Source organism: Berghia stephanieae, chromosome 3, assembly GCF_034508935.2.
Source record: "Berghia stephanieae isolate SIO BIC M18660-M18661 chromosome 3, UCSD_Bste_1.3, whole genome shotgun sequence".
Lineage (NCBI taxonomy): Eukaryota > Metazoa > Mollusca > Gastropoda > Nudibranchia > Aeolidiidae > Berghia > Berghia stephanieae.
This window is the reverse complement of record NC_088362.1, coordinates 62,351,900-62,373,685: the sequence shown is the minus strand read 5'-3', so window position 1 is coordinate 62,373,685 and position 21,786 is coordinate 62,351,900. Positions and strand designations below refer to the sequence as shown.

Sequence of the window (21,786 nt, the reverse complement as noted above, 5' to 3'; positions counted from 1 at the left end):
CAATAATTCTTTCTTCAAGACAATCTATACATAACAGAAAATGAAGTGAGTAGAAAAGTGCTGAAGGACAATAGAGAATAAAAATTATGCGGCGATGGTGGGCTCGAACCCGCGACCTTACTGATATGACAACTCTGTCTGGCCATAAGAGGGACACTATGCAGTGACGCCATCCACCACTCCAATCTATATGTAACAACATATGCAGCCTTTCTTGTCTTAATTCTGAAGAAATATATAATATGTTTGCCCGAAAAAATAATGAAATATTTGTGGATTTACTCATTTATTTTAGAAAATAAAAATAATACATTTCAGCAAAGGCCAAACTACACCAGGAGAACGAAGCTATTACCTTCGTTACCGCCAACTCAACCATCTGTCCCCTGAGACAAAATCATCAGCCTACAACGACCGCTTCAAAACCCTCCACACCAAAATCATGTACCTCGTGGTCTCCGATTTGCTGCCATTTACCAAGTACGAATTTGCTGTTCTGACCTCGACTGGTAAAAAGAACAGCACCTGGTCTGTCATGGTCTGGAACATCACGGATCAAGATGGTAAAATCACGATTATTCCAGCCCTCTCCCTAAATAGTAATGTGTAATGATATCAAGTTTACAATAATAATTTGTGACGTCAGATTATCAAACGTTAAATTTCAGTAAAATTAGATTTAGAAAGAAAAAAAAAAAGAAGTGTCATTTTATTATTTTTTGAAAATGTCTTTTACTCAGAGATGAAGAATTTGGAATCAATTGAGGGGTAGAATAAAAGATTATTTACACTCTTGCGTTTTGGAATTGGAACTTTCTTCCTTAAGTGCACTCGCAAGATCGTGCAGCAGTAGGGAACATGTCCGAAATTCCAAAAAGCAAGGGTGTAATAATGGTATAATAAGTCAGTCATACTGCTTCAAAATGGTTCCATGTCTGGTTTTCTCAGATGCTGGAAACTGAAATTACATCCGAAAAACAAAACGTGAAATTTGATCAAAGCTTATATGAGTTATTGGGGGTTTTGATAGCTTAGTTGGTAGAGCACTCGCTTCACAAGCAAAGGGACTGAAATCGATCTTGGGCGAAGTCGAGAATTTTTTCCCATCCCCTTGTCCACCGAGCAGTGATTGGATAGTTGGGTCTGTAATAAGATTCAGCAAAAAGTATTTTGTACAGATTAGTGTCCTGTCCAAAAGGTAGCAAACAGTTGCTATTGTCCGTGTCATGCTATAGAAATTGGGATACACTCAGGCTCCATGGGCCTAATGGCTCTGAAGGACTTTTTATGTGGCTTATTGAGGAGAACAAAGTGAAAAAAAAAATATCCATATTTTCTATTATTTTACTTTCAAATTGACTGTACAGTAACTGGTTCACTCTAACCTATGACCTGGTGGAGGCAAGGGGTCAAATGTTATTTTGATTTAAAACAGTTTCATTTGGTTAAGATAGCAAAATTTTAAAACAAAACCCCACCAAAAATAGTTTTAAATTGTTATTGGATCATAGAACCTTCACTTCACTGTTATTATTATTATTATTATTATTATTATTATTATTATTATTATTATTATTATTATTATTATTATTATTATTATTATTATTATTATTAATTCTTCTTCTTATTATTATTGTTACTATTTATTCTTATTCTTCTTCTTCTTCTTCTTCTTCTTCTTCTTCTTCTTCTTCTTCTTCTTCTTCTTCTTCTTCTTTCTTCTTCTTCTTCTTCTTCTTCTTCTTCTTCTTCTTCTCTTCTTCTTATTATTATTATTATTATTAATATTATTATTATTATTATTATTATTATTATTATTATTATTATTATTATTATTATTATCGTCATCATCATCATCATCATCATCATCACCTCATCATCATCATCATCATCGTCATCATCATCAGCGTCATCGTCGTCGTCGTCATCATCATGATCATAACTTACATGTTTCCTAACCCAGTGCCAGAAGACGCCCCCACAGATTTGACCTACATAATTGACCCCGATTCCCCCAAACAGGTCATTCTCAGCTGGCAGCCGCCAACCAAACCCAATGGGATCATCACTGGTAAGTTTGAAGACAAGGATTTTTGTGTTTGTGTGTCTGTGTGTGTGAAATTGATGTGGAATTTGAAACTTCTAATTGGCTGCGTCAGAAAAGGATAGAAAATTTTGCATGGAGATTAAATTCTTTTTAACAATCTATTGGGGGCAGCTTGGCTCAGTCGTATTCGAAAGGTACCGAGTTCGATCACCCGCTGCTGTTCTGTGTGGCCTCGACCTAGCTCAACTTGCGGCGATGCACTGTTGATGATACCTGGGTTATTCCAGTCTTCCCTTGGAGTAGACGCGAAAGACAAATTTCCCCTATGAGATGAATAGTTTATTTTGTCTATAAACACAACTATAGTCGTTCTTATGTCTTTTATGTTGAAAGGTTATGACATATCCTATCAAACGTCGTTAGAGGAAGGACCACCTCGTGAAACCAAAGTATCTGTGGAAGGCAACAAATTATCAATAACCTTGACCTCTCTGATTGCCGGTGTGCCCTATGACCTCTCTGTGCGAGCACTCAATGTCAAAGGAGCGGGACCTTACAGAACCATCAAGAAGTACACATTACCTGGAGGTTAGTGAATGAAAAGTTTGTGGTTGGAGTTTAAATTTGATTTCCTATTTATTGTATTAGAACAATTTTCTCAAAATTCTATCATCAGAGCAGATGGTTTTCCTTGAATCCGCAGAAATCTCTGATTTCTGAGTCAAATGAGGAAATTCCTCCTTTAGAAAATATTCCATTTCCGTCTCCCAGTTTAATGTATTGGAAGTGAGAGACTTGTTGTGAGGTGGAACAAATAGATGCAGTTTCCCCACTCTCCAGAAGTCAGCTGGAGTATCATTGATAGTTCATCATCTCAATGGCTCTAATAGTGGGTGTTACTACAGTCAAAATGGGGCTTAAAGGCAATCATTCAAAATCCTCCTACTTTTTCACATTTTTCTCACCGTCAGCACTGTATTGTTATGTTATATTCTTTTGGTGAAGAGATGATTGGTTGTGAGATTGGATATTTTAGATGTTAACTAAAAGAAGATTTAATAACAATGACGCCATTTTTATTGACCAGTAAGGGTGGAACCGGAAGTACAGAATCCCTTGTTTATTACAAACGTAGATCGTACATTCTGTACTTCATAATATTATTATTATCAGTTATCATTATTGATACATGTATAAACAAGGTACAGATGAGTTTATAGTCAACATGTATTCTATCAGGATGATTTTAACACTTAAAAAAAAACTAATTGTGCGTCTATGTAGTCGAGTGGCATGGCACTTGCTTTTGGATTGGAAAGTCCAAGGTAAGCCCTGCTTTGAGTGGTGCATAGTTGAGACCTTGGAAAAGGCTCTTTACTCACATTCTCTCACCGTACTCAGGTGTAAAATGAGTACCTAGTTGTTAACGGCATTGTCTTTGTTTGAAAACTTGATTTTATTACCTAACAAGTGTCATGTCTCGTCCTACATGTTAAGTGTTTTGCTGTTGGCAAGGGACCCCTTATTAAGTGCTTTGAACATGTTTAGTGGATCTTGATTGTGCTATATTAATGCTCGAATTTTACAAATTAAGCTTAAAGCTGAGTTTTGAGCATTAAAATGAATTCATAAAGTTCGAGTTCAGTTAAATGCCATCATTGAGGGGAGTGAGTAGATTTCTTAAACCGGCCTATCCCTGAAATGTTCATGATTCAAATTATTATTTATTGAACTCTCCTCATTCAACCCTTTTTTTTATTTTCACAATGCTGTGGCTTTTACTTTTCTAAATCATTTGACTTTTATCAATGTAATATCAAAATCATTAATCACAAATGGCGCTTAAATGACTTAATGGAGTCGAAAGCACCTTCAAATACCAAAAAACACAAACTAAAACAAACAATGACAAAGGTCATTATTGTATTAAAGCATTTACCACAAAAGGTGACTAATTTTTAATTGAGCTTTATATAGCGCAATATCCACTATATGTGCTCAAAGCGCTTTACAAGGGGTCCCTGGTCAACAGCAACATTTAACATGTAGGACGGGACTTGACGCCTGTTAGGCGATATTACAATTTTTCGGACAACGACAACGCTGTTAACGGCCAGGTACTCATTTTACACCTGAGTATGGTGAGAGAATGTGAGTAAAGAGCCTTTTCCAAGGACTCAACTATGCGCCGAGCGCGAGGCACGAACCCAGGACCTTCCGATCCGAAAGTGAGTGTCATACCACTAGACCACATAACCGCACTAAATGACCTAATACTCAAAAGAGCTGTTAAACACCTAAAAACAAAAACAAACAATGAATCACAGAGGTCATTATTATATTGATTTTGTTTTCTAACTCATTTCAGATCCAGTCCCTGTCCCTGCCAGGCTGAAAGTGTTCCGATTGAAGAAGGACCCGACGGCTTTCAGGCTGATATGGGAAATTCCAGATCAAATTGAAGTCAATGTATTAGGTACGAGTCATAAGAATTTATGTTATCATTATTGGTTATAGCTATTAGATGAGATGTCACCCATCTTATGGGGGTCCCATCATCTCAGTTGGGAGAGCACTTGCAGATTGATTTAATATAGCAATGACTATCCCGCACAAATCTTTGGGCCTCTTTTTCGCTCACAAAGTGCCCAATTTCGCGACAAAATATGGGACGAAGCCGTTCCGTACATGCTATTTTAAAAAATTAATTACGACGCTGATGAATATGACTGAAAGTTGGCACACAGTTAGAAAATAGGTCATTTTAGATTGTGTCACAGACAAAACTCGTACGATTACCAGAAGACCGTTAAAAATAGATATTTACTCTTTGGAGTACAACATTTCTTAAACTACAAAGAGGAGAGATTTTGTCGCTCATAAGGTTATATATCCACATTTCTTCTATTTATATTTCAAATTTCATTGGATTATGATAAGTACTTTTCCCGTATTCTCACAACACATCAACCCAATTTGCATTTCAATGAGTGAAAATATGGAGACGGCCATTTTGCTCCCCCATCGCGGAACACGAAAATGATGTGAGCGAGGCAAGGCTGCCAGATGGCCAGACTTTAACCTGACCAAATTCGACTTCAAAAGTGGCTAAATAGAAAATCATATGGCTTTCACTATTAAGACTGGCCCACTTAAAATGAACTAAATTTTAACAAACAGAAAATTGAATAGACTAGGATAAATAGCACTGAGACAAAAATGGATGAATAAAATTTAATAAAAGAAACGAAATTATATATTTGGCCACACACGTGGCCATCTGGCAACCTTGTTCGCGATGAACTGATGACATAAATCCTCACGCGCTTTTTTAAAATTAAGGTATTGTTTCATTGTTATGTCATAGGGATAGTAGATTAACACACACACACACACTCTCTCTCTCTCTCTCTCTCTTTCTCTCTCTCTCTCTCTCTCTCTCTCCCTCTCACTCTCTCTCTCTCTATCTCTCTCTCTGTCTCTCTCCATCTCTCTCTCTCTCTGTCTCTCTCTCTCTCTCTCTCTCTCTCTAAAATAAATACTAGAAATAACATAAGCCATGGTCTCACGGGACTGATTAATAATGATTTAGCAGGCATTTTTCGTGTCATTTGTATGGGTGTCATTTGTATGGGTTGTAGACACAAAATTACACTTCGGAAAAGTTCCAAATGATCAATATTATGTATATTTTAAAACAAAATCATAGTTGACCCTAGCCAACAGCTCTAAAACTATACATGTTAGAACTCTTCTGATGTCTTCATCATATCATCTGATAATTTTGCCATAAAATTGCCAAGTTTTGATATCTAATTCCACATATTAAACGAGATACAGCCACAAACCAGAAAAAAAGCGTCCCATATTTTCCATATTTTTTTCTCTTTGTGAGTCATCCAAATACATGACACCTTTGAAACTGCATAAATTTGTAATATATTAATGGATTTTCAAAATTCAAAAAGATTTTTACTCAGTGGAGATAGGGCTTTGATTTAAGAGTAGTATTTCCTACAAAAATAGAAAACAAAAATTTTCATAGTCATTGCTATTTAATAGTCACAGTGTCTACAATACAATGGGGGTCCCGATAGCTCAGTTGGTACAGCATTCGCTTCACATGCAAAGGGACCAAGATCGATCCCGACGGGAGCTGTCGAGATTTTTTTCTGACCCCCCCTGTCCACCCAGCAGTGATTGATTGGCTAGCTGGGTCTGTTAGATCTGCGATAGCATCCTATCCAAAGGGTAGTGAGAAAATGCTATTGTCCATTTCATGCTATAGAAACTGGGATAAACTTCGATTCTAAGGGCCTGGTAGCTCTGAAGGACGACTTTAAAAAAAAATACTTTTCATAATACTATTGCTTACACTCTACATCATTGATTAAAATTCAATATAATTTGTTATGCCCGGCTTTTCAACCTTGTTTGAATACAATACAATGTATTTACTTTACTTACGTATCCCCTTGGTACTTGTTGCATATAAGGCTGACACTGTAGATCTCCTACCATCACAGTCTGCTGCCATCTTTGACATTTTCTCCACGTCCACTTCTGGGTCTTCGTGTCACGCTCCAGGGTCCTTCTCCAAATCTCCAAGGGTCTCCCCCCTCTCCTCTTGTTCCTTGTGGGGTCCATCTGGGGGCTACCCTTGGTATAACATCATGGTTCATCCGCATTACATGGTCAGTCCACCTCCATCTTCTTCTCTTTACAAGAAGGAACTTAGGCTTTAGCCCAGTTCTCTTCATCAAGACGCTGTTTGAGATGGTTGTTGGCCAGAATATCCTCAGTATCCTCCTCAATCATTTATTTTAGAATATGTGATGCTGGCTGAGAAAACCCGGGAAGATGCGGCAAGCTTTGATTCGATATATGAGCCAAAGTCAAAGAAGTGTTTCCCATAGCAACAAATTTTATTCAGAAAAAAATTCATAACTTGAGTTCTAATAGACATAGAAAGAAAATTTAAAGTGGTAAATGATCAGAAAGATGTGGTCTGCACCACTGCATACATGACTCTATTTATGAAATTTGCGCATCTTTCCGGGTTTTCTCAGCCAGCCACACATAATATGTCAAGCTTTTTGCAGATGCTCTTTGTCAGCTTTCATGTTTCAACTCCATATATCAACACAGAGAATGTTGGATTTGAAAAGTATAATTTATTTTCAAATATATAGACCTGTAAATTCTCAGTCAATTAACTGAAATCAGTCAATTTGTCAAATTCAAATATTTAAAAAAGGAAAGAAAGAAATAAATAAAAAAAGAAAGAATTCACAAATCGTAGTCGAATGACCGTAAAATAATTAGGAGTGTTCCACAGCGCTACGCATAGCTCATGGGGACCGTTTATATTAACGATGTATATATTGCCAAGACAAAGCGACGCTTTTTATAAAAGGCGTGTCTGAACACTTCCCTGGGTATTTTCACACATCCTTCGTTAAATTATTTTTTCACTTTCCAATCCGTCGTGATCCCAACTGTAGCCAATTTTAACTGAGCCACCGAGCGATAAATTTCACTGTTTCATCTAAGCCAAAATTGATCACATTTACCCTTCGAGTCTCAAAACTATGATAAAGTAAATTGCGAATGCCGCAAGTCCGTTATGTAGACATCTTCAAATCGAAAGGTAGGATAGATTGCTACAAGCACATTTCGATTGCCTCACGTTGTAAACAAACTGGTTGACCGTTTCTTCACTGATTGAGTATACCTGATCATAAGGAACAATGGTAAGTAGCCTAATTAATTCCCGTGCAAATCAGGACGTTTTCTGGCATTGTTTTGCTCAAGCCCAAGCGAGCTTGCTGTTTTGTGGCGATTTACCTTCTTTCGATTCTTTGAATTTTTCCGCTACGCCTGCCGAAGTTTCTTCTTGATAATTCACTTCTACTTAATAATTCAGTGTATTGACCTGAAGTCATATTTATTTAAGTTTTTTTTTTCTCTGTCATTTACTGATTGAAAATCAAGTTTGCTCATTGCTACATTATTCTAATGTTCTCACAATGGCTGAGCTGTTCGTGGATTGCAATTCAGACTTGTCGAGCATCGATAAAGATGTGAATGTGAGTCCCGTGAGGAATAAATTCAATTGGTCATGGCTAGAAGTTAAAGATGATAATGGTGATTATTTTTCTATGTCAAAAAAATTCCAGAGGCAGGAATATGACTTTGATGAAGTCATCTTTACCTATCATACTTCCAGTAAGAAATAACACCCACTATTTTGATATATTGTATTTATCACTCTCCTCTCCAATGATGCCCTTATTTTTAAAAAAAAATAATTGAATCTTCAGTTTGTCGAAGAGTTTCAGTCAATTTTTATAGAGCTCATTTACAGGTCTAAATATATAGCAGATCTTTCTAATGCTATATAAGAAATGTTGACATCACTCAGTTGTTAAAACTGCTTGTAGACAGTCGTGGAGCTGAACAATACTCATTTAAATTTGAGCTTTTTTATATAGCGCAATATCCACTAATCATGCTCAAAGTCCTTTACAAGGGGTCCCTAGCCAACAGCAACACTTAACATGTAGAACGAGACCTAATGGCTGTTAGACGATATTACTATTGTTTCGGACAGAAACAACACTGTTAACGGCCAGGTACTCATTTTATACCTGAGTATGGTGAGAGAATGTGAGTAAAGAGTCTCTTCCAAGTGAACGAGGCTCAAACCCAGGATCTTCCGATCCGAAAGCGAGTATCATAAACTAGTCCACATAGCCACACCTAATCTTTCTTGGATTGACCACAATCAACCAAGGTTACACAAAAGTTTGCATGTTGGCGTTTATTGTTTTATTGTTGCTGTTACCAGTGACCTTTTTACCTAAACTATTTATCATTACACGATAACACGTTTTATTTTGTACTTTATTACAATTCATCTAGGGTTTGTCATTCTTTACACAACGGACCTGAAAAGCAACCCAGTCCATTGGCAAGTCGAGTCGCGAATTGGCAAAGATCTAAGGATGACCATATTGGACAATCTGGAGCCTGGGAGGAAGTATGCCTTTAAGGTTCAGGCACACACGTCTGTCGGGTTTGGCCCAGAGTCCAATACTGTTGTGAAAGAGACCGGTAAAGGTCAGTGTACGTTTTTGTTTTTGTGTTAAGAATCAGTATTGAAATTTTAATGTTTATTAAATTGAGCTTTTTTATATAGCGCGATATCCACTAGACGTGCTGAAATCACTTTACAAGGGGTCCCTGACCGATAGCAACGGGTAACATGTAGAACATGTAGTCTGTTAGACAATATTATCATTTTTTTCAGACATAGACAATGCTCTTAACAGCAAGTTAACTCATTTTACACCTGAGTACTGTGAGAGGATGTGAGTAAAGAGCCTTTTCCAAGGACTCAACTATTCGCCTAACGAGGCTCCAACTCAGGACCTTCCGATCCGAAAGTGGGTGTCATACCACTAGACCACATAGTCCCACATAGCCTGTTGATCTACAGTCAAAATTTAGAGATATTTACAACAAATTCCTGGGTGGGGTTCCTGACCTCCCATTGTTGGCAGGGAGGTACTTACTTTGTCTTCTATCCCCCTATATCTGTTTTCCAACTTGCTTTCTGTCTTTGTCTTGGAATGAGATTACTTGGTTTTATCCTGGCCCTGACCGGATACCCTGGCTAAAAGGGAAACGAGCCAAATGTATAGTTCGTTTTGGGAGATGATATTTTTTCCCTTATAAATCATCTCTCTGTTATGCACTGTAATATGTTTTGTAAACATTTGAGTGTATTCCTCTTAGTGGGGACCTGTGCTTGTGTCTGGATGAGACTTTTATGTGATCCCAAACTAAGTACTTTGATAGTGTGCTCTTGGAAGCTACATCCGTTTCCTGTTTGAACCAATTTCCCTTTGTCTTACCTTTTCTTGGGTGGTAATTATAATTCTATAACTTTTTACTATCCCATTTTATACCTTTTTACTGGCGCTGCTATGACCTAAATGTGTTGCAAAAAAAAAAAAAAAAACCCTTAAAAACAAACAAAAACAGCAACAAATTCAAATTTTGTTTGATATTTTTGGCCATTTTGGCATGCAATGTTGACCCTATAGTGCAGTTGATAGAGCACTTATTTAACAAGCTAAGGGATGGTTATCAATCCTGGGTTCAGTTCTAACCCTTTTGTACTCCAACAATGTTTGGGTAGCTTGATCTGTTAGATCTAGTGGAAAGTACTCAGCAATAGACTTTCATCCTATCTAAAAGGTAAGAAGCAATTATTATTCCACCCCTCTCATTGGAAAACCCTATCATTTCTTAGTAAATACGTTATCGTTGAATAACGCTTTGACTCTCTGTCATGAAATATCAAATATATCTTACATGGAGGGGTGGAATAAAAATTTTCTTTCATTTCTTTGTGTTGATTAAACTTGCAAGCTCGTAGTGTTATTAGCATGATAAAAATAACTCTTTTAATACATACAGAAAGAATCGTATATTATATTATTGTCCCTTGAACGCCACAGATACCAGTGATTTAGTGGGTTCTGGTTCAAATTTTAAAATAGGTGCATTGCAAGTTAATCAGGGATATTGTTGGCATTTAATGAGTTATTTTGTCTGTTTCATGAAAGTTGAAGAGAATGACACTGACTCAGGTGGTCCTCCAACCAATCTCCGCATCAAAATCTTGTCTGCAACCTCTGTTGTCGCCAGTTGGAAGGATCCACAGGCATCGAATGACCTGGAGATGGTAAGATTGTTAATTGCTATTTTTCTGTCCTTGATTTCAACTGTGTATTTTGAAAGTGAATGCCATGGAAGTAATTCGCATCTTTTTTTGTGTTTTTTATTTTTTCTGATAATTTCTTTTTTTCCCCACTAATGATCTCACTTCTAAAATTTTGATTGATTATATTACATTTGCTAAATATTTATAAGCTCATACATGTTATATTCATGTACAAAGTGGAGTTGATTGAGAATTGTGCTGTCACTGTCTCTATTCTTCTTCTTCTTCTTCTTCTTCTTCTTCTTCTTCTTCTTCTTCTTCTTCTTCTTCTTCTTCTTCTTCTTCTTCTTCTTCTTCTTCTTCTTCTTCTTCTTCTTCTTCTTTTTTTATTTTATTTCATTTCTACTACTACTCTACTTACTACTACTACTACTACTACTACTTACTACTACTACTTACTACTACTACTACTACTACTACTCCTACTACTACTACTACTACTGCGACTACCACCAAAACTACTACTACTACTACTATAATTAATTCCCTGACTTGTTCCTATTCACTCCAGAAAATGCCCAATCCCAACCCCGTTTACAAACTCCGATACCGCAGTCTGGACCCACAACCAGCTTCATATAAAGAGGTACCAGTAACATCTTTGCCATTTTCTCAAGCAATTTCCACCAAACTCCATTCACTTCTTGTATCTGTCATAGCTTACACCTTGAGGTTTTCACCAAAGGGGCTCTTAAAAAAAAAAAAAGAAAAAAATTAATTTAGCTTTTATATAAAGAGGTACCAGTAACATCTTTGCCATTTTCTCAAGCAATTTCCACCAAACTCCATTCACTTCTTGTATCTGTCATAGCTTACACCTTGAGGTTTTCACCAAAGGGGCTCTTAAAAAAAAAAAAAGAAAAAAATTAATTTAGCTTTTATATAGCGCAATATCCACTAAACGTGTTCAAAGTGCTTTACAAGGGGTGCCTGGTCAACAGCAACTTATTATGTAGGACGCGACATGATGATATTATAATTTTTTCAGACCAAAATTATTTTTTTTTTAATTGAGCTTTATATAGCGCAATATCCACTAATAAATGTGCTCAAAGCGCTTTACAAGGGGTCCCTGGTCAACAGCAACATTTAACATGTAGGACGGGACATGACGCCTGTTAGTCGATATTACAATTTTTTGGACAAAGACAACACTGTTAACGGCGAGGTACTCATTTTACACCTGAGTACAGTGAGAGAATGTGAGTAAAGTCTTTTCCAAGGGCCCAACTATTTGCCGAGCGAGGCTCGAACCCAGGACCTTCCGATCCAAAAGCGAGTGTCATACCACAAGATCACATTGCCACACACTCTAGAAATAGGCTGATTATTATTATCTGACAACATGCCCAAAAATATCTAATCTTCGTCTTCTGAAATGTTTCATCTACTTTTCGATTGCACTGCATCATACATAAGAGTGTGTACATTTAAGTTTGTGCACGCGTAAATCTATGTGTGTGTCTGTGTGTGTGTGTGTGTATGTGTGTGTGTGTGTGTGTTTGTTTATGTGTACGTGTGTGGGGTTGCATGACTGTTTTGTTCTGGTCATGCAGTATGTAACCTTATTCAACCAATGTTATTATTTATTCTTCTTATTCTCTTGATTGTGTTTAAATCCAAGAAGTACTTTATAATACCTCAGGTCACAGTGTACTTTCCTACATTCTACTTAAATGAACTCTCACCTTTGACCCAATACGAGTTTTCTGTCTGTGCACTGAAATGTGAAGATGAAGCTCAATGGACGAAACCAGTGGAGAAAACTACATTTGCCACAGGTAACGGCTTTAGAAAAAAAAAAGAAAACATCTTTTGTATCAGTTCAAGAAATTTGTCTTTATTTCAGTTCTCATACTATTTTTTAATATATTGAAATGATAATAATAAAAAAAAATTTTTTTTAACCTCTTAAATCAGAAATCTTATTTTTAATAAAAAAATCTCTTTTGTTTGATGGTTTGCGTGTGATGAATATTGCCTTGAATTGATGAATCATGTGCCTAGAACTGTCATTTGAATGGGAGAGGGTCAAAGTATATTACTTATGTGCAGGTCTGATAACCCAAATTATCATGGACTCATTGTTGTAATGGAAATACTCTCAAACCAACTCAAAATATTGTCCAATATAACAATGTTAAATCACGCCCAAAAATGAGATTTTCCAATGTTAAAAACTATACATTCTTCCTGCTAAATTTTCTACACAGATTTTTCTCAACACCCATTGAAAGTGGAGGTTAAAGGCCAGAAGAATTCACCTCATGTTGCTGTATTATCATGGCAACCTCATTCTGGAGCAAATTTCAAAGGTAAATTTTCATCATAGCCTTAAAATGGTCAAGTTTGTATTTAAAAAAGCCCCTAAACATGCTCAAAGCACTTTACAAGAGGTCGCAGACCAACAGCAACACGTAACATGTAGAACAAGACATGTTTTCCGACAAAGAAAATGCTGTTAACGGCCAGGTCCTCATTTTGCATCTGAGTACGGTGAGAGAATGTGAGTAAAGAACCTTTTCCAAGGACTCAACTATGCTGTGCGAGGCTCAAACCCATTACTTTCCAATCCGAAAGCGAGTGTCATACCACTAGACCACATAGCCACACAATCTGGGTGATGCGAAAATGATCATTATCTTCTAGTTTTTGGCAAAAGAAAAACAATTACAGCCTTGAATAAGTTTTTGACTCCAATAAATAATACATAGAGGGCCATTCAAGACCATTAATTTTTAACTTAATAAAGAAATGCAACGGATACAATTTTCTCTTTTACTCATAGAATTAGTTTTGAAAGGATTCATTCATTCATCAATCCCATGATCTGATGATCATTGGGGGGATACACGGGATGCACATCTCACCACTTTCCGCCATTCTTCTCTATTGTTTGCCATCTCCAAGAGTTCCTTCATCTTCATTCCTGTCTATTCCTTGATATTTTCCATCCCAAACTTTCCTTTGTCATCCTCTTCTTCTTCTTGAAAGGATTATTAGGGTTTAAAAGTAAATTCTTTCTTTTGAATTTTGAAATGAAAATTATCAAGTTTTTAAAAATTACATATTTACCTCAGAATAGAGGGCAAGGTGGCTGAGTGGATAAGGCATTGTATTTCCACACATAAACATAGGTTCAAATCCTGCATCACTTACTTAATCCTCTTTGGTTCTTTTGAACACAGGGCCTCTATGAGCGTCCGCCATCTGCTTCTGTCCTAGGCCATCTTCTTGGTACTTCCCAGGTGAGGACTGCCATTCCCAGTTCGTCTGACAGTGAGCGCCTCCATATCTGTTTCAGACATCCCACCTTTCGTGTCCCTCGGGGGTTCCAATCACGGGACTGGCGGGTGATATTGCTCCCTGGTCTTCTTAATGTATGGCCAACCATCTATCTCCATTTCCTCCTCTTGATTGGGTGTTGATAGGCTCTTGGTTTGATCTTCTCCATAATTCTATGTAGGAAATGTAGTCTTGCCGTTTGATTTTCGTCTGTCAGCATTTCATTTATTCCTTACATAAGAAACTTAGCCCCTTTTGCTCACTTTGCAACGTTTCACTTCAGCTGACACCTGGGTTATTTCAGTCTTTTTGAGAGAGAAACATGTGAAGAAATATTTGCCCAGATTATGAATAATGGGAATTTTACTTTTCTTTTTAAAAAATTCTAATTATAGAATATGTAACAATGTACACGACTGACCCCAGCAAGCCCCACAAACACTGGGTACAGAAATCAGCGGTCAGTCTTGACGTTAGGCTGGAGACCTTCTACGACCTCAAACCAGGAACGACCTACTTCTTCTTTGTGCAAGCCATGACGGATGTCGGCTTCGGACCTAGATCTAAAGTTGTGTCTTACACTACTCCAGAGGGTGAGTGATAATTGACGGTGACGTCATTTGTCTCTTTTTTTATTGTTTTACACTGCCAGTCGGCTGGTCAGTTCTCACTGCAGTCCCTGTGACAGACTATAATTGCTAAAGCTTACACATTGTTTTGTGTGGTGGTGCAGTTGATCTGGCACATTTAACTGGTCAGTATTTTACTTAAATACATCCCATCAATAGTACAATCTGGGTGACACAGTGGTATGATCTTTGCTTCATATAACAATTATAAATAATTGAGCTATTACATTGCGCAATATCCACTAAACATGCTCAAAGCGCTTTACAAGTGGTCCCTGGCCAACAGCAACATAAATTAACATGTAAGATTGTACATGACGCCTGTTAGGCGATATTACAATTTTTTCAGACAAAAGCTATGCTGTTAACGGCCAGGTACTCATTTTACACCTGAGTACGGTGAGAGAATGTGAGTAAAAAGCCTTCTCCAAGGACTCACTATGCGCCGAGCGAGGCTCGAACTCAGGACCTTCCGATCCGAAAGCGAGTGTCATACCACTAGACCACATAGCCGCACATACCGAGAAGTTATAGGTTCAATTCTGTCCTACTGCCCTGCAGCTCTGTATAACCTTGAGCAATTCATCTCGCCTTAGCTCCCACTGAAGCACTGCATTGTGGTGATGCTTGGAATAGACCAAACAAATAGATTTCTCCGTTTTTATAATTTTCAGAATTAAAAAAAATCTGTTTTACAATTTGAATGCAATATTTTATGTAAAGTTATCTAACAAATGTTACCATTGTAAGCTCAATTCTTATTACCATAGCTGTTTTATTGGTTAATATTTCTTACTTCACAAAGGAGTGAGCAACACATCGGAATTCCTGTTGAACTCTTACAAAAAATCTTTGCATTTTTTGTTTTTATCTGATCTATTGAAGCACGAATCTGTTATGATATCTTTGAAAAAATATTCTTTTTACCAGAGGACAAGTCATCTCCGTCGTTACCCCACCCAAACAAACTACAGGCCGTGATGGTGTCAGCAAGTTCTGTTGTGTTGACATGGCATGACCCAGAATTTGTCCACGTACCTTCCAAGGTAAAAGATGGGGGTTAATGTATTACGAGTGGGGTAAAGATGAATTGTGAAAATGATTAAATATTGAAGTAGAATTGAGAGGAGTGGTGGAGGGAAAGAGTTATTTGTAGCAGGAACAGCAGATTTTCCTCTTAAATTGAGCTTTTATATAGCGCAATATCCACAAAATGTGTTCAAAGCGCTTTACAAGGGGTACCTGGCCAACAGCATCACGTAACATGTAGATCAAGACATGATGCCCGTTAGGCGATATTACAATTTTTTCGGACAGAGACAACGTTGTTAATGGCCAGGTACTCATTTTACACCTGAGTACGGTGAGAGAATGTGAGTAAAGAGACCTATCCAAGGACTCAACTATTCGCCGAGCGAGGTTTGAACCCAGGACCTTCCGATCCGAAAGCGAGTGTCATACCACTAGACCACATAGCCGCACAGATTTGATTTGATAATATGTGATGCATCCCAGGAAAATGGTATTATGTCAGAATGAACTAGGCGCAGACATTTTTATTTATAGCCACAACTATGAAACTCGGGGTTCAAACTCTTTGTTATGATTGAGAATAAATACAATTTCTTACATTGCTAAAAGGTCAAAGTTCATATTTTTTCTTATTAATTCAATTTTAAATTAATTTTTAGCGGTCCAATTCATCCCCGGCATGTCACCATTTTTTTAATGGTGGGTCACATATTGTTAAATAAGTAACTACTAATGTACTAACCAGCCAATTTTTCAAGAAAAATAACAGTTATTCGTTATTCTATAAAATATTGATTGATAATAATGCAAATTCAATAAAGTTTAAAATATAAATAAGGTAGTTTATTTTGTTGTGCATATTTTTCCTTTTCATTCTTTACAATATGTTGATTTAAGAATATTATTGGAAAATCCTTTTCTTGTTTTCAATAGATATTACGTTTTTATCTGAAATCTTACAATCAAAGTGATACAAAGCTGCTAGAAGCTGTGGACTGTTAGAAGTAATAAACAAAAATGAGTTTTTATATATATATATATATATATATATATATATATATATATATATATATATATATATATAATATAGATATAGATATAGATATATAACAGCTTCAAAAAACATGGAACATTTCTGCCTCAAAACCCTTTTTCAGCCAACAACAAGTAAAAACAATGTAAACATAAATACATTACCAAAAGAAAATTTTTAAAAAATAGATCGATGACAGATAAATATTCAGCACGTGTTCCGTGTTTTATTTAAAAAATTGAGCTTTTATACAGTGCTTTACAATGTGTTTGGTGTTTTGTTCTTTTTCGAAGCTGTCATATTCACTTTTGTTTATTTATTTTACTTTCCTAGGATAAGAGAAACCCAGAGACAGTTCGTACCTATACCATTCGCTACTGTGATCTCGGCATGAGGTCATCTGGCTACAAGTTCCTGTCAACTCCATTGCAATCTCTTTTCCTGATGACTCTTAACCCAGCCACGCAGTACGAGTTCTCAGTCAGAGTCAATCGTGGGGGCAAGCACTCGGTTTGGAGTCCACCGGTCACCAATAGTACATTTGAAGCTGGTATGTGTTAAACTTGAGCTTTTATATCGTGCAATATCCACTAAACATGCCCAAAGCGCTTAACAAAGGGTCCCTATCCAACAGCAACGTGTAACACGTAGAATGAGTCATGATGTCTGTTAGTTGATATTACATTTTTTTTTTGACAGAGACAACACTACTAACGGCCAGGTACTCATTTTACACCTGAGTATGGTTAGAGAATGTGAGTAAAGAACCTTTTTCAACTATGCGTTGAGCGAGACTCGAACCCAGGACCTTCAGATCCAAAAGTGAGTGTCATACCACTAGACCACATAGCTGTACGTGTTGTTGGACACACACGCACAAACACACATATACATATCCATGCGAAGACACTTACGTACACACACACACTACTTTCTCTCACTCTCTATCTCTCACAGATCTTTCTCTCTTACACAAGTGCTCACACACCCATACACACCCACATATACACACAAACGCACATACATCCACTCACTCACTCACATGAATTAAGTCCGACTATCCAAAATCATACATGCATTTTTTTGTATTCTTAAAGGGAAACACTTTTTCAAGATCTTCAGTCGAGGCAAACAAAACTTTAGATTGTTTATTATCCTATCCTTTGATACGTTATTTGTTCCACTTCATCAATTCAATGACAAGCTAACTCTAGAGATGCCAACCAACTGTTACAAAAAATTCGTATAATTATACTTTTTTAGCTCCAATTTCAGAACTTCATGAGCATCTCTATTAAAACTTAATGAAAATGAAAGTTAATGCCAAACAATACAAATGTAAGGATTTTAAAGTGTTATTTAATCCTTGTGAGGGTAAATTGTGGATTTTTAAAAGTAAATTATAGCTGCTAAAATGTTTATCTCCTAAAAATTACGATTTTATCATTTTCAAGTTGGCAGGTCATTATCTCTATGTATAATCTTACACTTTTTTCCTTCAAACACTGTGTATTTCTCATTTCTTAGCCCCAGCCTCAGCACCGCGTAATATCACAGTCTCCATCGACAACAACGACCCTACCAGTGTGATCCTGTCATGGAAACCACCACAGCTGCCCAATGGAAAAATTACAGGTACTGATATCACCTCCTCATCCGGGGGTTGGCGTAGAAGAGACATGAGAGATAAATCCAGAATTTAAAAAACCCCAAAAAAACGAACAAAAACTGAGCTTTTATACTAAACGTGCTCAGTGTGACCAACAGCAACTCGTAATATGTAGAACGAGACATGATGCCTTTTAGGCGATAATACAATTTTTTTTTGTGGTCAAGGGATTTCTCATGGAAAACAAGAACATTTATGAAGCACATTTCCACGGATTCACCATGCTCTTTACCCTACATAATGTTTCATAGGCCATATGGATCCATATTTCCATTTCTTTCAGAATTAGTCGACTGTTTGACGTCTTTTTGTACCATTACTCTTATGATGTCTATCACTTCCTATAGCTGGATACCCATTTGTTGATTGATTGGTTTATTTATATATTTATTTATTTATTTATTTATTTATTTATTTATTTATTTATTTATTTATTTATTTATTTATTTATTTATTTATATAATTATTTATTTAATTATTTTTATTTATTTGATAATTATAAATCATAAAAAACATATAAATCTTTCTTATTGTAATCTCTATTTTTCTTGCTTTCATAACTCCTGGGAAAAACTTTAAATGGCCATAAAGCAGTGTGGCTCAGCGGTACGGTCTTTGCCTCATACCTAAAAAGTACTGAGTTCAAACACCCGCTGCGATGTGTGGCCTTGAGCAAATCACCTCTCCCTAGTTCAGTTTACTGCATGGCACGGCACTGCCTGTGATGCCTGGGTCATTCCAGTCTTCCCTTGGAATAGACCGTAAAGAAAAAATTACCCTATTGGATGAATGCAGGGAATTTTATTTTATTTTAGATTTATTTTTATAAGCATTGTGTCATTCCAGGCTACATAGTCTTCTACACGACCAATCAGAAACAGTCGTTGCGTAAAGTGTCGGTGGAAAGCATATCTGGCCACGCTCACAGCCACCGCATCTCCTTCCTCAAGCCACACAAGACTTACTACTTCAAAATGAGAGCTCACAACAAGAAGGGCTACAGCCCCTTGTCAGAAACAACTGTTTATAAGACGCCAAAAGGTATCCTTTCTCAAGATTGAAAATTATATTAATTTCTAGGTTTATATTTTGTTTTTTATTAATTGTTTTTTTTCCTTCTTTATAATTTGTTTATTTTTAAAATAAAAAATAAAAAAGTAAAATAACTGTATCTGTAACATTATTTATCAACTGATTTTTTTGTACACATTTTGTGATTTTGTGAAATTGGGAGTCTGTGTTTACCGTCTATTATGTGTATAAAACATAAGGGAGGTAATTAGGGTCATTTAATTTTTGTGAAGTTTAGAGTGGTCAGATTATTTTATTTATGTCCATATCGCTATCATCGGCGAGTTCGAAGTCAGAATGTAAGTTTGTAACCTTGAACAGGTCACTGGTCCCTAAATCAATTTTCAATGGGGAAAGAATTAAGGGGAATTTTATTTATTTTGTTATTTTAATATTTTTTTGATTGCTTTTATTTGTTTGCTTGTTTATTTACTTATTAGTTTATTGACTTATTATTTATTTATTTATTTATTCATTTATTTATTTTTATGAGACGATAGTATCATCATTTCCTTTGTTATTCCAATCAGTGATTGGATCTCCCCCTCATCATGTGACCATCCAGCCATTACTGGAGAACCCCTATCACGCTGTTGTCAAGTGGCAGCCTCCAGCCAACAACAAACGTAAAATCAAATGTGAGTGGAAATATTGTCTGTGTTTGGTATTTTGTTCTTTTTTGAAGCTGTTATATTCTTTTTTGTTTATATACTTATTACAGTCCACAGCTTCTAGCAGCCTAGTAACACAATACCACTAAGGCATTAAAAAAAAATTGTGCGGCTATGGGGTCTAGTGGTTTGACACTCGCTTTCGGATCGGAAGGCTTGGCGCATAGTCCTTGGAGAAGGCTCTTTACTCACATTCTCTCACTGTACTCAGATGTAAAATGAGTACCTGGCCGTTAACGGCATTGTCTCTGTACGAAAAAAAAATTGTGATATAAGGTGTCATGTCCCCTCCTACATGTTAAATGTTGCTGTTGGTCAAGGACCCCCTGTAAAGTGCCTTGAGCACGTTTAGTGGATATTGCACTATATAAAAGATCAATTAAAAAAAAAATTAAAACATTTTAGTTATACCTTATTCACATTGTTTCCTCAGACTACACACTTACTTACAACACAGAGGATGGGAAAGACAGAACGGTCGAACGTTTGCCAGCCGATAGCCAAGAAACGGTCATCAAGGACTTGAAAGCCTCCACGACTTACCACCTCACTGTTCAGGCATTCTACTCAAGGGGGGCGGGGCCTCACTCTGTCATTGCCAAGTACAGCATTCCCAAGGAGTTGATACAGAATTTAACATAGTTAGTTCAGGATAGAGAAGGATGGAAACTATTTGTCTGTGGCCTTTACCCTGACCCAGGGTGAAAAAGGCAATGATGATGATGATGACGACTGGTACACGAATCTTAGGGCAATTGCCAGATTTTACAATCAGAATTCAGAAAAATACGTTCATATCTTGTTTGGTAGCTGCTTATTTGGTTCACGTGTTACACTGACCTCGTTTATCAATGACAAATGCTGTTTGAAACATAAAAAAATTCTTCTAAATTAGAAAAATTGACGAGGTATAAAAATGATACACTGTCAATAACATTCATGTTTAAAGCTGTAATGTAAACTAGTGAACAAATAAGATAAAAATGATACAATATATAGATTGACACTGTCAATGATATTCATGTATAAAGCTGTAATGTAAACTAGAAGAACAAATAAGATAAAAATGATACAATATTATATACACCCTCTCAATTATAATCATGTTTAAATCCACAATAGAACTATATGTTCTACAATTTCCAATTGTAAAGGTCTATTATTAATTAATTTACAATCATTTTTACTTGAAACTCTTTTTATACCAGGTGTACACATTCCAACAGTTTATACATTTATATGCAAATTTATTCTTCATTTGTGTGTGTATTACTTACATTTAGGGATGCCCCTTTTTGGGCTAAAGCCAGAAAACCCGCTTTTAAAAAATCTTCTAACTGATCTTGGTCGGTATTAGCGAGTTGATCTTTTTAGAGATGAAAGTATTGGTTGTTTAAAGGCAACCATTAAGAGGAAGCTAGATGGATATGAATTCTTTTCTAAGATAAAGGGTGATATCATTTAATGGAGAGAAGCTTTCTGGGCGGGGAGGCACTGACTGTATCTTCTATCCCCTTTGGGTGGGGTTCCTGACCTCCAATAGTGGGCAGGGAGG

General features: G+C 36.5%; 1 protein-coding gene across 1 annotated transcript in view; it reads left to right on the top strand.

Moving 5' to 3' along the window:
• The window catches only part of LOC144968151 (protein sidekick-1-like), a 36,855-nt gene extending 15,691 nt beyond the window's left edge, over positions 1-21,164 (top strand). Inside the window, exons 9-24 of the mRNA XM_078906183.1 lie at positions 319-563; positions 1,964-2,071; positions 2,441-2,635; positions 4,416-4,523; positions 8,972-9,169; positions 10,684-10,802; positions 11,353-11,427; positions 12,487-12,622; positions 13,055-13,156; positions 14,522-14,719; positions 15,686-15,801; positions 17,154-17,370; positions 18,348-18,455; positions 19,336-19,530; positions 20,091-20,198; positions 20,665-21,164. Coding sequence (XP_078762309.1) covers positions 319-563; positions 1,964-2,071; positions 2,441-2,635; positions 4,416-4,523; positions 8,972-9,169; positions 10,684-10,802; positions 11,353-11,427; positions 12,487-12,622; positions 13,055-13,156; positions 14,522-14,719; positions 15,686-15,801; positions 17,154-17,370; positions 18,348-18,455; positions 19,336-19,530; positions 20,091-20,198; positions 20,665-20,873 — 2,437 coding nt within the window. The 3' untranslated portion in view covers positions 20,874-21,164. The remainder of the gene's footprint in view (positions 1-318; positions 564-1,963; positions 2,072-2,440; positions 2,636-4,415; positions 4,524-8,971; positions 9,170-10,683; positions 10,803-11,352; positions 11,428-12,486; positions 12,623-13,054; positions 13,157-14,521; positions 14,720-15,685; positions 15,802-17,153; positions 17,371-18,347; positions 18,456-19,335; positions 19,531-20,090; positions 20,199-20,664) is intronic.
• The last annotated feature ends 622 nt before the right edge of the window (positions 21,165-21,786 follow it).